The following is a 13,632-nucleotide window of genomic DNA, read 5'->3' as shown; positions in this document are numbered from 1 at the left end:
GGGGCCGGGGTGGGGGCAGATGGGGGAGGGTCCGGAGGGAGGAGGGGATGGTGGGACGGCGGAGCCTTCTGCCAGTGTCCACTCTGTGGTGGCTGTCCTGTCTAGAGTGAGGGTTTGTAAGACCTGAACATCTCTGCTTACATACTTGACCTTTAAGAAAACCGCGTGGGATTCCCACAACGCATGAAGCGTTCATCAGGGGCTGAGTTCTTTGGAAGAATGTGGAAATACACAAGAGTGAAGGTTCTGAGAGCTTACTTAACAAATGTAAAAGCAGGGGCACCTGGGTGGCTCAGTCGGTTAAGCGTCCGACTTCGGCTCAGGTCACAATCTTACAGTTTGTGGTTTTGAGCCCCCCGTCGGGCTCTGTGCTGACAGCTCAGAGCCTGGAGCCTGCTTCGGATTTTGTGTCTCCCTCTCTCTCTGACCCTCCCCTGCTCACGCTGTCTCTCTCTCTCTCTCTCTCTCAGAAACAAATAAAAAACATTAAATTAAAAAAAAAAAAGTAAAAACAGACACTTGCGTGACCCAAGATGGCCGGGGGGTGTCGGAAGGCAGACGTCAGGCCGAGACGCAGCACTGACTTCAAGACGAGGAGAGGCCGCCAGGAAGGAAAGGGGATGGAAGCGAGGTCGATGGGGGGCCCCTGCAAACCTGCAACATGGCCCTGCAGCAGGGGAGGCGAGGCTGGGACCCCTCTTCCCTCAGCCTCCCTGTGACCCGGCGCCTCTGGGCTTGGCCGGTACCCTCACCAGGAAGCAGCCAGGGGGTCAGGGGTTTGCTGTGAGGTTCACGATGAAGTGAGACAGATAAGACCCTGTTTACTGTCGCGTTCTGCTCAAACCATGTAGATCATATGGTTGCACAGATTACAGTTTTTTTTTTTTTTTACAGAAACAGAAGAGTGGGTTCTTAGTTTTTACAAATGCAGGCAGAGATAGGTGGACGGCACACTCCACACTGTGGCCATCCTTCACGGGGGCCTCTCTGCTGACCCTGGCCACCTATAGCCATGCTGGGCCCACAGCGCCGTCTTTGAGGAAAGGGAGGTGAAGGCAGCGCGGCAGTGGCTGGGCCAGTCCTCTTGGTCACGACGGGGACCCCCTGCCCCCTCACGCACAGGTGCACTTTCCCAGCGACCGTCCGCTCCCGAAACGTGGACACCACCCCAGTCCCGGACACGGACATGCTCCACAGGCCACACGTGCCTGCGACTCCAAGGCCCCCAGAGAGGAGCCCCTGCCCCGCCCAGCATCTCTGGGGATCTGGGGCCAACACAGGCCGCCGAGTTCCTGCCCTCTCATCCGTCCGGGGTTCTGGCCCTGGCATCCCAGCCAGACTCGAGGGCACGTTCCACAGGTTTCTGGCAGGTTCCGTCCCCTGTCCCGCCTGCCACATGGCACGATGGCCTCGGGAACGGTCCAGTCCTGGGGCCAACTCCCTGGATCCTCGCCCTCCGCAGATCCCCCCGACCCAGTGGGCGGCGCCATCTGCGGGCAGGCGGCTCCTGTGCCACTGGTTGTGCCCCAGGGACCCCGGGCGGACGCCCTCTCCGCGTGGGTGGTGTGTCACCGCAGGCCCTACCTTGAAGATGAGGCAGTCGGCCTTGTGCTCGGCATACATGGACGTCAGCCGGTATTGGCTCTCCGTGGTGATGTCTATCTGGTAGCCTGTGAGCGCATAGCACACTTTCCGGAACTCCTGGATCTTTGTGTGAAAGACTTCCTTCAGCCTCTGGTTTCTCAGCTCGGCGCTCTCCACCTGCTTCCTCAGCTCTGGGGGTGAAAGCAGACAGGGTGAGCCTGCAAACCTGGAGCGGGACAGGACGTGGGGCGGCGGCGGGTCCTGGGGTCAGAGTCACCGACGGAGGGGTGTGGAGGAGATGGGGTCCCTCCAGGGACAGGGCACTGGTGCATGCACGTAGTTAGGGAATGAAGGGGACAAGCACATGAATGGCCCGAACTCAGGGTGTGAAGTCATTCAATTAAACATAAAAAAATGTGAAGGCAGTGGTGACTCTGAAAAGCAGGGCTCTTCCCGACTCTCAGCTCTGGATTCGACCCCTGGCCTGGTACCTTTTCTGAAGGACAACGAGCAACAGAGAGGCCCTCTCAGCGGGGGCGAGGAGGTGTGGGGCTGGGCCCTCATGGGCAGTCCTGGGCATGCACTCGCTGGGGGCCAGATGCCCACCCACACAGGTGAGTGGGCAAGGCACCTGGAGAGTCCTGGTCATGGTCCCGGGGCTTCCCCGCCACCAGAGACGAGGCCACTGCGTGTACACAGACCCCTGGGCCCCTGCCCACCCCCGCAATGCTCTAACAGGACCGTTCAGGGCAGAGGCCCCCAGGCCCGCCTGTCACTCCCACCATGGTTCACGGCTGCGCAGGAGAAGCGAGCTGTGCCAAGTGCAAAGCCATCAGGAGGCTGTACAGCAATTACCATGAGTCCTTCCCCAAGGTGCCTTCCCAGTAATTAAAGCTCAGCTCTCCCCCCACTAATTAGCGAGGCTGGCTCTCCTCAAACACCAGCCTCCGAAGCCAGGAGCTTCCTGGGGGTACCCCCGGGAGCCCCTCCAGGGCCTGGGGATGTCCTGGGTGGGACGGGAGCCATGCTGGCTAAGGGAGTGGTGGGAGACCCCAGGCCCTGGAGCCTGTCACCCCGGTGTGACAGGGACAGGAGCCCTCCTGCTTGGGCTGAAGCATGGGGCCTGAGGCACTTCCTGTGATGGTCACCAGGACAGGACAGGACAGGCAACCGGTGGCTCCCTGGCAGGGTTGAGGGCAGGGCGGGAGCAGGAAGGTTCTCTTCCCAGCGCAGGGGAAGGGGCAGGGAAACTTCCTTCCAGGGAAAGTGGCCTGCTGGACTGCCTCCACCCACATGCCCTTCCTGACCTGCGGCCCTGAGCCCATCACCTGCCAGCTCCTGGGCGTGCTGGGCACACAGCAGCCTCTCGAGGCGCTGCAAAGACAGCGCTGGACCCCATGGGGCCACAGGAAGCACTGAGGGTTCGGGCTGCAGAACGCAGGCAGGAGCTCATGAACAGGCTCTGCAGCCGTCACGAGGCCACGCAGAGGGTATGGATTCTGCTTCACAAGCAGGGGCTGTGGCACTCACTGCTGGGCCACACGTGTCTGGCACAGGGAGGGCTGTCCGCCCCAGGCCAAGCTCTCGACGGCCCCACAGCCCCTCCCACACTCTGGCGGGCACTGGGCTTCTGGACAGGTATCCTAGATCTCGTCTGTACTGCCTGCAGCCATGCAGGCCACCTGGGGCTGCCACGTTCTCACTCTGAATGAGGCATCTGAGATCACGGCATGGCTCCTTCTGGCCTCTCTGCCACACGCGTCCGTCCACCTGGCCACACGCCCTGCCCTCACCTGCCCTGCATTCATCACGCAGTCTGATGGCCCTGGTGGACTTCGTTATTCCAGAGCAGGGAGCCTCTCCATCGGGACGTGGGCACGGAGCCCTTGATTAATCGAGTAACAGACTATGAAATCCAAAGGGTAATTGGCGGCTCTGACCCCATGCTCCTCCCTGAGTCTCCCGGTCAGCCCACTGAGGACGGATCTGCCAAGCCGGAGGAAAACCCATTCTAAAAGGAAAAATTCACTGACCACGTTTCCGTGATATTTCACTTCTGTCAGAGACCGTGCTGCCTTTAATGGATCTCAGACGTCCGTTGGGGAAAATTAAATTTTGGTAATAACGAAGCCTGACCTTGGACAAGGTAATATCCCCTTTGCCCACAGATATCAGAATGCTGCCTGGTACACCGTCCATGGACCCTGTGGGCCGCACACCCCTGGGCGGGAGCTCTGCACACCTGCTGCGGGCCAGGAGCCGGGACCCCCACGCCGGGTTCCTCCCACACCTTACCTTCCCCAGTGCGGCCTGCACCCGAGGTGGGTCTCATGTCACCCTCTGACAGGCAAGGTAGGAGAGGCTGGGATGGGGGTGACTTCCTCGAGGTCACATGGACTGTCAGAAGTAAGGAGGGCTCTGACCCCAGTCCACCTGGTGCAGGTCGGCTGCAGGGTGGAATCACCCTAGAGTTGCACATTTGGGGGTGGTGAGGACACTGTGAGCTCTCATGCAGTTTAGGGCACAGCAAAGTCGGTGCTCTGACCTCCCCCTTATTCTGCCATTCAATTGCTTATATAAACGTGAATGAATAATTCACACGATGGTTTGGATTAAATAAATAAAAGATGTGCCTTTTGCCTTGGAAATGCCATGGCTCTGATGCAGCCTCTCCCCAGAGTGAGCTGAGGCTTCCCGTGGGTGGGGTTAGGTGGCCCGCACACATGGGCATTCATGGGACGCACCTCCGCTGGCCAAGGGCAGAGACCCCTGCGGTCCACGGCAGCTCCACCCTGCACCCGGCTGGAGGCACCCCACCGCAGCCACCCACCGAGGTGGTCTGGCGGGGCTGCTCGGCACACAAGCAGCCTTGTTGGGTCTGTGGAGAGCTCCTGGCCCGCCCGCCCCAGGCCCCACCTGCCGTGTGCACGTCTGGGAGAGCACCAGACACGTGGGATGAAGACCTCATGCCTGGGGCCCCTCCCCTCAGGCCCGGGATGAGACCCACACCCTGCTGGAGGCTGCACCCAGCCCAGACTCCCCTGCAGCCCCGACCCACCCTCCAGCGATACAGGCTAAGGGACCATAACCTCCCACCATGGTCTTCCCTCTCTGGGCCACCCTGCCCCTCTTCCCCTGGATAGCCCCGGGCGAGGCTTTCTGAGAGTCCTTGGGGAGGGACAAGGGAGGCCAATGAACAAGTGGGTGCCGGAGAGGGGACGTGGCCGCCCAGAGCCCAGGCATGGAGAGTGGAAGGGGTGGTGCAGGCCAGAGACGGGCGTTAAGGACCAGGGGCCACATGCCTGCTCTCTGACCTGGCGTGTAGCCCCACACAGGCTGGCTGGCTCCCTCCAGCCACGTCCCCGGGTGGACTGCCACGGGACGGTTCTGACTTCCACCCTCCCACCTCCCTATCTATGCCCAACGCGTGGCTCTTTCCGGAGTCACAGAAGGCAGCGGAAAAGCCCGTGGGAAGGACACGGAACAAAAATAAACCCTCCTTACGTAAAGGCTTGCAGGAGAGCATGCAGTGGCAGGATACAGGAGGGGTCACAGCCACAGAGCTCTGGAGAGCCAGCTCACAGGCTGAGATTTGGAGAAGGTTTTCTCCCAGAGGGGTGGGGAGATCGGGTGAGAGGCAGGCGGGTGGACGACCACTGTCCCGGCAGAGAGCCTCTGTGGGGCTCCGCATGTGGTCGCAGTGGCCGTCAGGACCCAGCTGTGCTTTGTTCCACTCCAAGCACACGTGCCTCTGTGTCAGTTCCCTTCGTACCAGGCTGCAGGGAGCTGAGGGTTGGGTTCCAGTCCTGTGTGAGGGCCCGAGTCCTCTGGACAGAATTCTAAGCTCTGAAGGGAAAACGCGGTCTGAATTAAGACCCTCCCCTGTGGCCATCAGGCCTCTGCTGAGCCCAGGCCCGCCACCTCTCCAGCTGCACCTGCGCTGGCTCTATTCCAGAGGCACCACTCTCCTCAGGGCCTTTGCACATATCTGGAGCAGCCCCTTGTGCTTCCCAACAGACTCCTAGATACCTCAGTTTTGAAATCACTTCTCTGGAAAACATCTAGGCTCCTGTCACGTGTCCTCAGTGTACGTGACAGTGTCTGTTTTACATGACAGATAATTTTCAAAAGCTTCTTCGAGTGACCGTTATTTCTCCAGTAGACTCCAAGCTCGGTGCAGGGGGGACTTTTTGTCCACTGAGTTCCATGTGCACTTCAAGGAGGCGGGGGTATAGGAAATGCCATTTCTCCATAGCCCTAGATCGCAGCCCCCAGAAAAGCTCTTGTCAGTGTCAACAGAAGTGAACATTTCTTCAGGGCTTCCCCGTGGCTGTGGCGGGTGGGATACACATGCTCAGCCCTGAACACACGTTCGTCCTGGCTCCCCACCGCATCTACTGTGGAGCGCGGGGAGGCCACGAAGACCAGCAGGAGACAACATCTTAGAAGATGGAGAGCAGATGCAGGGCAGGAAGCCAGCCCAGAGGGCCTGGCTGAGTGGGACCTCACTGTCTTGGGCGGCAGGGGGCTGGGCCGGGGGTCCTCCTGGTGCACCTGGGTGATGGCCCTGCCCCTCCCAGAGAGACAGTCCCTGCTGCCCAAGGCCAGGAGTGACAGGCCTCAGGGCTGCTGCAGCCCATGAGAACACCCGCCGTATCTGCGCCCCACGCCCCTGGGGATGGGGGGGCCACACCTCTGTGGGGCGGGGGCAGAAGCACAGGCTCGGCAGGAAGTCCATCCACGCCTGTGGCTCCCTCGGGGTCTGAACTGGCTTTCACATGCGCCTGTGTGTGGCCCTCCCCAAGTCGGGCCCCAAGGGCCCTGGGAAGCACCCGGCGGAGGGCGGTGCCTGCGTCCTGCACACACACACCACTGGCCAGATGCTGTGGAGCTCCTGCCAGGAAGCCGCACAAGCACAAAACCCTGGAGAAGCAGCAGCAGAGGCGGCAACAGCGACAACGCACAATCCAAGGGAGCGCTGCTGTCATAGGCGCGCACAGAGGCACTGAAGGGTAACATGAAAGGCTTCCCCAATGGCGCCCCACTCAAGGTGGCAGAGCCAGAAAACACCAAAGAAAAGAGAGAACCAGAGATTCTGGGGGCATCAACTCTTCTATTCATAGGAATTTTATGTGAAGGAGGGACAGAAGGGAGGGGGGAAGCTACCAAGGAAACCACACAAGGAAACCCCAGAAGTAACCAGACACTCCCCAGGAAGAACATCCCACCCCATCGATGGACCTCCTCCCTCCCACCCCACCCCCATGGACAGATCCCCGCCCAACAGACAGGCCTCTGCTCTCCCATCCTGCACCGACAAACTCTCCCAACCCACAAATGGCTCCCGACCCCTGGTGAGGGCCAATGCCTTGGTAAGAACGCGGCCGGGTCAGGTGTGGGGAGCAGGAATGCCTCCGGCTGGGACCAAGCCTCCACTGGCAGAGCTGTCAAAGGCAGGCAGGCCCCTGCAGCTGCGCTGTGTTTAAGAACTGGAAGCAGCTTTTGAAATTTCCCTTTGGGGACTTGGGACAGAGTCATTTTTCTTTCTGAAAAGTGAGTAAAACCACTTAGCCGATGCTAAGATTCTCAGCTTAGGAAACAACCAAAGCCGCTAATATTTCACCACTTGAAGAACAGCTCCCGGAGCCCAGGCTGACCCAGGGCCGCGCCAAGGCAGCGAGGGGGGTGATGGACTGCCCAGACCTGGCTGTGGGGTGAGGCCAGACAGCCAGCTGTGCTCTGTCCCCGGGTGTCCCCAGCATTGCACCCCTGCGGTCTGGAGGGGCCCATGGGGCAGGGATGACGGTGGGCATGCCCTTGGGTTCCACAGCAGTGGATGGCAATGGCAGGAGGCCAATCGCCCACCTCCCAACACTCACCGAGCTATGCTGCTCAGTCAGTCTCCTCGGGGCCTGTGCAGAGGTGGGACGAGGGCCCTGGGTGCACAGCGGGGTGGCTGGGGCTCAGGGAAGGGGGGGCTGCCAGGCACCGAGGCTGGTTGGGTCTGGGAACAGTGCCCCCTGCCTGTGGTCTCTCTGCCAGCTACCTGCTCAGGCTCCGAGGCAGGCCCCAATAGGCACAAGGGTCAGGGAAGACGGTGCTCGGCACATTAGATGCCCCCTGCCCCTCCCCCACTCTGGGACACTGGAAGCCTCTCAGCAGCTGGACCGGGCTTTCCAAAGCCAGGCCAGCTACTGCTGTGAGCCGCCCTTGGCCCTCGAGTCTTCCCAAGGTCTGGAAGGGCACAACTGGGAGCAGACTGGACAGTGGACAGGGGGATGGGGATGGGAGATGCCATCTGCTATGAACAGGCTCTGGGGAGCCATAGGTCTGGAGGTCAAAGTCCTGAGTTGAGTTTTTGCCTCCTTGGGTTCAAGAGGCTGGTGATGGAACCAAGGGGAATGACCTCTCGGTGTCCAGAGGACATAGTGGGGGCTGTAGTCACTCGGGTGGGAACCAAGCCAGTGAGGCCACATGGGAGCTGCTGCTTGATGTGCAAATGCTAGGCCTGGAGAAGACGGGGGCACAAAGAATATCTGAAGGGCACTTGGGATGAGAGCAGACGTGTTCTGAGTTGGTCCTGTAGCCAAACAAAGGACCAGGGAGGGGACCTGCCTCTATGAGGTGTGCCCTAGGGACAGCTGAATGTCAGGGTGATGCAGGGGCCTGACTGCAGGTGCAAGAACCGCCTGCAGCCACACACAGGGGGGATGCCCTCTGCGAGACCAGGGGGCTGAGGAGCCTCACTGGGCCTGAGGGGTCCCTGTGGGAAGCGCCCCTGAGCCTCCTTGGCAGGTGCACGGGGAGGGGGGTGCTGGCTCTACTTGGGCCCAAAGCCGGGCCACGCTGCCAGGGCTGAATTAGTCACATTTCCTAACTTCTAACTCTTTCAGTTATACATTTTTAAATATTTAATAATTAGGCATCAAATATTCATGCAATTTTATTAGCAACTGTGGGAGCCGGCGCCGTAGGGAGGCGACTGTGCGACTGGGTCTGGGTCCTGGCCTTGGCTGGCCATGAGGAGGGGGCAGAGGCACCCATAGGGTGGACCACAGCCCCAGGCAGGCCTTCTGTGGGGGCTGCGCACAAGAGCAGGCCCACCACCCCAACGCAGCACGTGCGTCCTCGCGGGCCCCCTCCTCCAGCCTGCCTTCCCACCTCAGACCCAAGTTCCAGGAGAGGGGCCTGGGAGCCTGGCAGGCACAAGGGGGCGGAGCCAGCCTGGAGGTCCGCGTGTGCCCATCTGCGTGTGCCCGTGCCCACCGGGGGGGCTTCAGGCACCCACTCCCTTCCTCGTGCAGCACTCAGAGCGGCCTGTCCACGAGGGGGGCACGGCGGACACCCCCGACTGCTGTCCTTGGTGACCAGCGGACAGGCCCCTGCCACCCACCTGCCACGGCCTTCTGCCATCCTGGGGAAGGGTTTACTTGAACTGCCTGAAGCCAGAGGGCCCCTGGGACAGAGTCTCTCCATTGTAAGCCCATGTTCCCCTGCTGGGCCGGAAATTGCACGTTTTACACAAGAGAGAAGACATTCGCCCTGGAATTATATGCAGATGAGCAGCGTGTGTGCCCACCGCCGGCTGCCTGGCAGACGCCCGCCCTGGGCGAGCTCGGTGCCAGCTTTCAAACAGGGGCATCTCTGTGTGATTAATGGCTCACTCCATAAGCAGCCTGTCACCTTGCACAGAAATGATCTGAAAAGACACCAGCAATTACAGCCCACCAGATTATGGGGTGGGAGCGTCCTGGGGTGACAGGCGGGCGCGCATGTGATATCATGTTCCCGGGAAGGCTCCCTCCCCCACCACGGAGAAGAGAGAGCAGTCAAAGCCCTGGAGGACAGCCCTCCACGCCCCCCCTCCCCCCCGGGTGCTAGGCTCCCCACCCTGGTGCCTTTGCGTAGGGGGGGGGAGGACCAGCTGGGCCTTGGTGGAAGGCCATGGCTGGACCTTTGTCCGGGCAGCTGACAGATGTGGGGTTGGGCCCAGAGGAGGTCAGCGCCTTGCTCACAGTCACCCAGCTGGGGAACAGAGGAGCTGGACATTCAAGCCAGGACTTTGGAGTGAGGTGGATTCCCCAAAGTCCACCAGGCAGCGCTGGACACCCGGCACCGCCTGGGGCCAAGAGCCTGGCCACAGGTGCCTGCCGGAGCCTCCTTGGCTGCCCTACCATCAGGGCCTCTCTGAGATCCGTGTGCTTGGGGTGTGTGTAGAGCTCAGCGTCCTCTGACTGCATTCACTTGTCTCGTTGTTTACAGCACATTTTTTCCAACTAAAGCACCCTCCCCCCCACCCCCTGCAGAGGGCCAGCCAGCCTACACGGGCAGATTCCATTTCCCAGTACAGACCCTGGGGTCACACAGTTAGAAGCAAACCACCTGAGGCATGCACTCCCACACCCACACGTGTACATGCACGCACACACTCATGCACGCACATATGCACATGCTCTCACACAGACATCACATTTGCAGGCATGCATTCAGACGCGCATACATGCACACACGCGCTTCACGGGTGTATGTACACACCCCCCCATGTGCTCACATACGCATCACGGGTGTATGCGCATACACATTCATGACAGATATATGCACGCATACATGCACGTGTCGGGTGTATGCACGCACACAGTCATGCACACACGCATGACGGATGTATGCATGCACACACACACATCGCTCACAGACGCCCACCAGAGCCAGAAACCCATCTAGAGGAGGGAGGCCCACATCAACTACAGCACATCACAAACCTCCTGAGACGTAAACCAGAGAACACCACCGCTTAATCAAAGTTTCCAGCAACTTCTGTCCACATGCACGGCGGCAGGTGGCCTGTCAGGCTCACTGGGCAGCAACGGCCTGCAGCCACCAGGTGGGACAGCTGCAGGTGAAGGCCATGATGCCAGCAGCCGCGGCAGACCCGCTTGCAACCGTTCTACGTGCCGTGTGCGTTATGAGCCTCCGACAGCGGGCTCAGAGGAGCCGTACCTGGAAGGCGAGCTTCCTCTCGGAAGAGGGAAGAACCTCTCAGAGCTCATCTTTTATTAACGGAGTCATTTTCCAGCCAATCTGTCTGCTTTGGGCAAGACAAGATTTTAAATCTTTCTCTCTCTCCCTGCTTTCAAGATGTGGCAGTCTATTAAAACCTGCTAACGTATGCGGCCAGGCCTCGAGTCTGAAAGGGAAGGCAGGACGGAAGAGGGCCAAGAACCCAGAGGGCTGAGACCTGCTTCAGCTGCTAGAGTGGAGTGGCCCACAGACCCGCAGGGGGCAGCAAGGTAGCGCTCTGGGCATCGGGTGCATGGGGAGGGCGGGGGGCGTGGGTGAGAGGGGCCGAGTTAGAAGTGAGTAGGCACCTGGCAGGTGCACAGCCCGGACAGGGAGGGAGCATTCTGAAGTGGCTGGCACCTTGCTGTCGAGGACACACGGTGGCCAGGACCAGAGTCGGGCCCGTCCCAGCTCCGCGAGGTGCAGCGGGGAGCAGGGGTGTCCCGACAACAGGTGACGCACATGGCATGCTCCCAGCACCGGAACTCGGAAGGAAGCACCGGCCTTCTCTGGCTCCAGCCGCAGAGCCCCTCCTGCCCGTCATGTCAGCACCTGATGCCCAGAAGCAGGACCGTGGGTGCATCAGCAGGCCCGACAGCTGCAAGTGAACTAGGGAGGCGGAGACTGTCCAGGGCGCCCACGTCACCACAGGGCTCCTCCAGAGACGAGGCAGGAGGGTGGTGGGTCTGAGGAGTGGCGGGCGGTCGCTACGGGAAGTCTGGGAGGGGCTGGGCACCCAGGAAAGTGGCCGCTGCTAGCAGCTGGGAAGGCCAATGCCACAGGCTCTCTGAGGAGCCCCCTGGTCAGCAGCCCCTGCCAGCGCCCTCGTGTCAGCCCCTCGTTGGGAGACCTCCGACCCCCAGTGCTGTCGGAGGAGATGTCTGGGGGCACAGGTGAGGCCACGGTGGCCAGAGCACCGCCTCCCTGCCCCCCCTCCAGCAGCCCTGGGAACGAGGACTGCAGACAGGCTGCTCAGTTATTTACTCACTCTGCTTATTAGGTGCCAAGACTGCCCCACATGGCTGGCATTATTCTGGGCTCGGGGCCGGCGCCAGCGTGGACGAGCAGGCAGGAATCCCAGATCTGAGGGACTGACGATCCGATAGGGGACACAGAGGAGAACACACATGAGCAGGAGGGTTGGTCTCCAGCGGTGACAAGCGCTAAGGAGAACGAGAAAGCAAGGTCGGGAAGGGGCCGGTAACAGCAGACGTCTGGGAAGCCAGGGCACGAGCCCAACACGCAGCAGGTAGGAGACGGCTAAGGGCAAAGGGCCTGCAGCAGGCAGCAGCCTGGACCATTCAAGAAGAGCTGGAAGGACGTCGGCAAGCGGATGCAGAATCAGACATAGAAATGCAAACAATCCCTAACAAGAAGGGGAAGGCTGAGCTGAGGTCATTGAGTCAGTGCTGTGCCACTCTACCTCAGCAAAACGCCACTGTTAGGACCTGTCACCATCCAAAAGAAATCTGACGAAGGTTTTCTCACTCTTACGAAAAAAGGTGAAAAGCAATAGTGTCCAGCGTTGGTTTTGCAGCGCACCACCAGCAGCTCCTTCCCCGGAAGCACACTCAGCATCCTGGCGTCCGGCCGCCAGAGCTCTGAGCTGGGTCTGCGAGCATCTGTGCTTCGTCCTGACTGATTCTATGTACCTGTCAGCAATGTGTGCCAAGGTCTCAGAAACACCCGCGAGGGGAGTTTTTCAGCAGCTGGATATCCAGACAGGAACACCTGAACGCCGACTCTTCCACACCATACACAGAAATTAATTTGATGTGGATCATAGGCCTACACATAAAAGCTCCTAGAAGAAACCAGGAGATGGCAACGCCTGGGTAAGCGAGGGTTTCCTAAACAAAGCACTAGGCATTGAAGAAGAAACAAGTAGATTTGACGCCATCAAAATATAAATTTTCACTGATCAAAATGCAGCATGAGGAAAATGATCTCAAGATAACAAATACTCTAAGAATTGGCTGAAGATTAAGGAAGACGGTTCAGCAGAGTAGATGCGTGAAGGGCTAACGAGCACGTGGGAAGGTGCTCAATGCTGCTTGCCACGGAGAGGCGCAGCCACGGTGGGATGCCATCACATCACACCTGTCAGCACGAAGCCAAGGGCTTGCCGGGGCCAGGAGGACGCGGAGCACGGAGCGTGCGCGCAGGGGCCGTGAGGTGGCGGAGCTGCTCTGGGAAACAAGTTGGCAGTTTCCTAAAAAGTGGAAATAAACTCACTGCCATGGCACCCCCAGAAAGAGCCCCTGATCCCACTCCCACCCGGTGCAAACCTCCGTGCACAAAGAGCCTCGTGCTCAACCGTCCTCAGCGGCCACATTTGTCGGAACCAGAGAGAGGGCAGCGGCGCCAGGGGCTGTCGAACATGGTCTGTGCCAGCAGTCTTAGTCGGTGACACAGAGAAAGGCAACAAAGTGCCGTCACGGACACTATGCCTTGGCCAGACCTCAGAGACCTTCTGGTGAGAGGTGGAGGGCAGACATGAGTGCATGTCCCGCTGGTGGGAAGTCCAGAAAAGACATCACCAGAGGCAGAATGCAGACTCAGCCTGGGGCCTGGGGGGGTAGCAGGTGGGGCCTGGGGTGACGGAAAGGTCATCATGATGGCTGCAAACCTTGCATATTTACTAGAATCATTGCACTTAAAGTAGGTGAAGGGCTGAGCTTATTTTTTTAAAGGCTCTCAGAACGGTTTTAGGTTCACAGCATGATGGAGTGGAAGGTACACATTCCCTTATGTGGATACACAACAGGGCCTCCCAGACTAGCGACGTCCCCAAGATGGTGCATTCATCATAATCAGTGACCCCACACTGACATGTCATTACCCAGAGTCCAGAGTTCACACAAGGGTCACTGTGTGGTGTGCATTCTGTGGGTCAGATAAATGTGGAAGGATGTGTCCCCCAGTATAATCATAGAGTATTCAATGCCCCTGCCCCACCTGCTCATTCCTCCCCCCAAACCCTAGAACCCT

The 13,632-nt window shown here is 59.7% G+C and overlaps 1 protein-coding gene across 4 annotated transcripts in view; it reads right to left on the bottom strand.

Moving 5' to 3' along the window:
* Positions 1–13,632, bottom strand: part of MAD1L1 (mitotic arrest deficient 1 like 1) — a 305,713-nt gene that overhangs the window by 42,975 nt on the left and 249,106 nt on the right. For all 4 annotated transcript variants that reach the window (XM_077758777.1, XM_077758780.1, XM_077758779.1 and 1 more), the window contains one exon: positions 1,585–1,775. In XM_077758777.1, coding sequence (XP_077614903.1) covers positions 1,585–1,775 — 191 coding nt within the window. The remainder of the gene's footprint in view (positions 1–1,584; positions 1,776–13,632) is intronic.

The sequence above is a fragment of the Crocuta crocuta genome, unplaced genomic scaffold, assembly GCF_008692635.1.
Source record: "Crocuta crocuta isolate KB4526 unplaced genomic scaffold, BGI_CrCroc_1.0 scaffold273, whole genome shotgun sequence".
NCBI classification, from domain to species: domain Eukaryota; kingdom Metazoa; phylum Chordata; class Mammalia; order Carnivora; family Hyaenidae; genus Crocuta; species Crocuta crocuta.
This window is presented reverse-complemented; position numbering and strand designations above follow the sequence as displayed.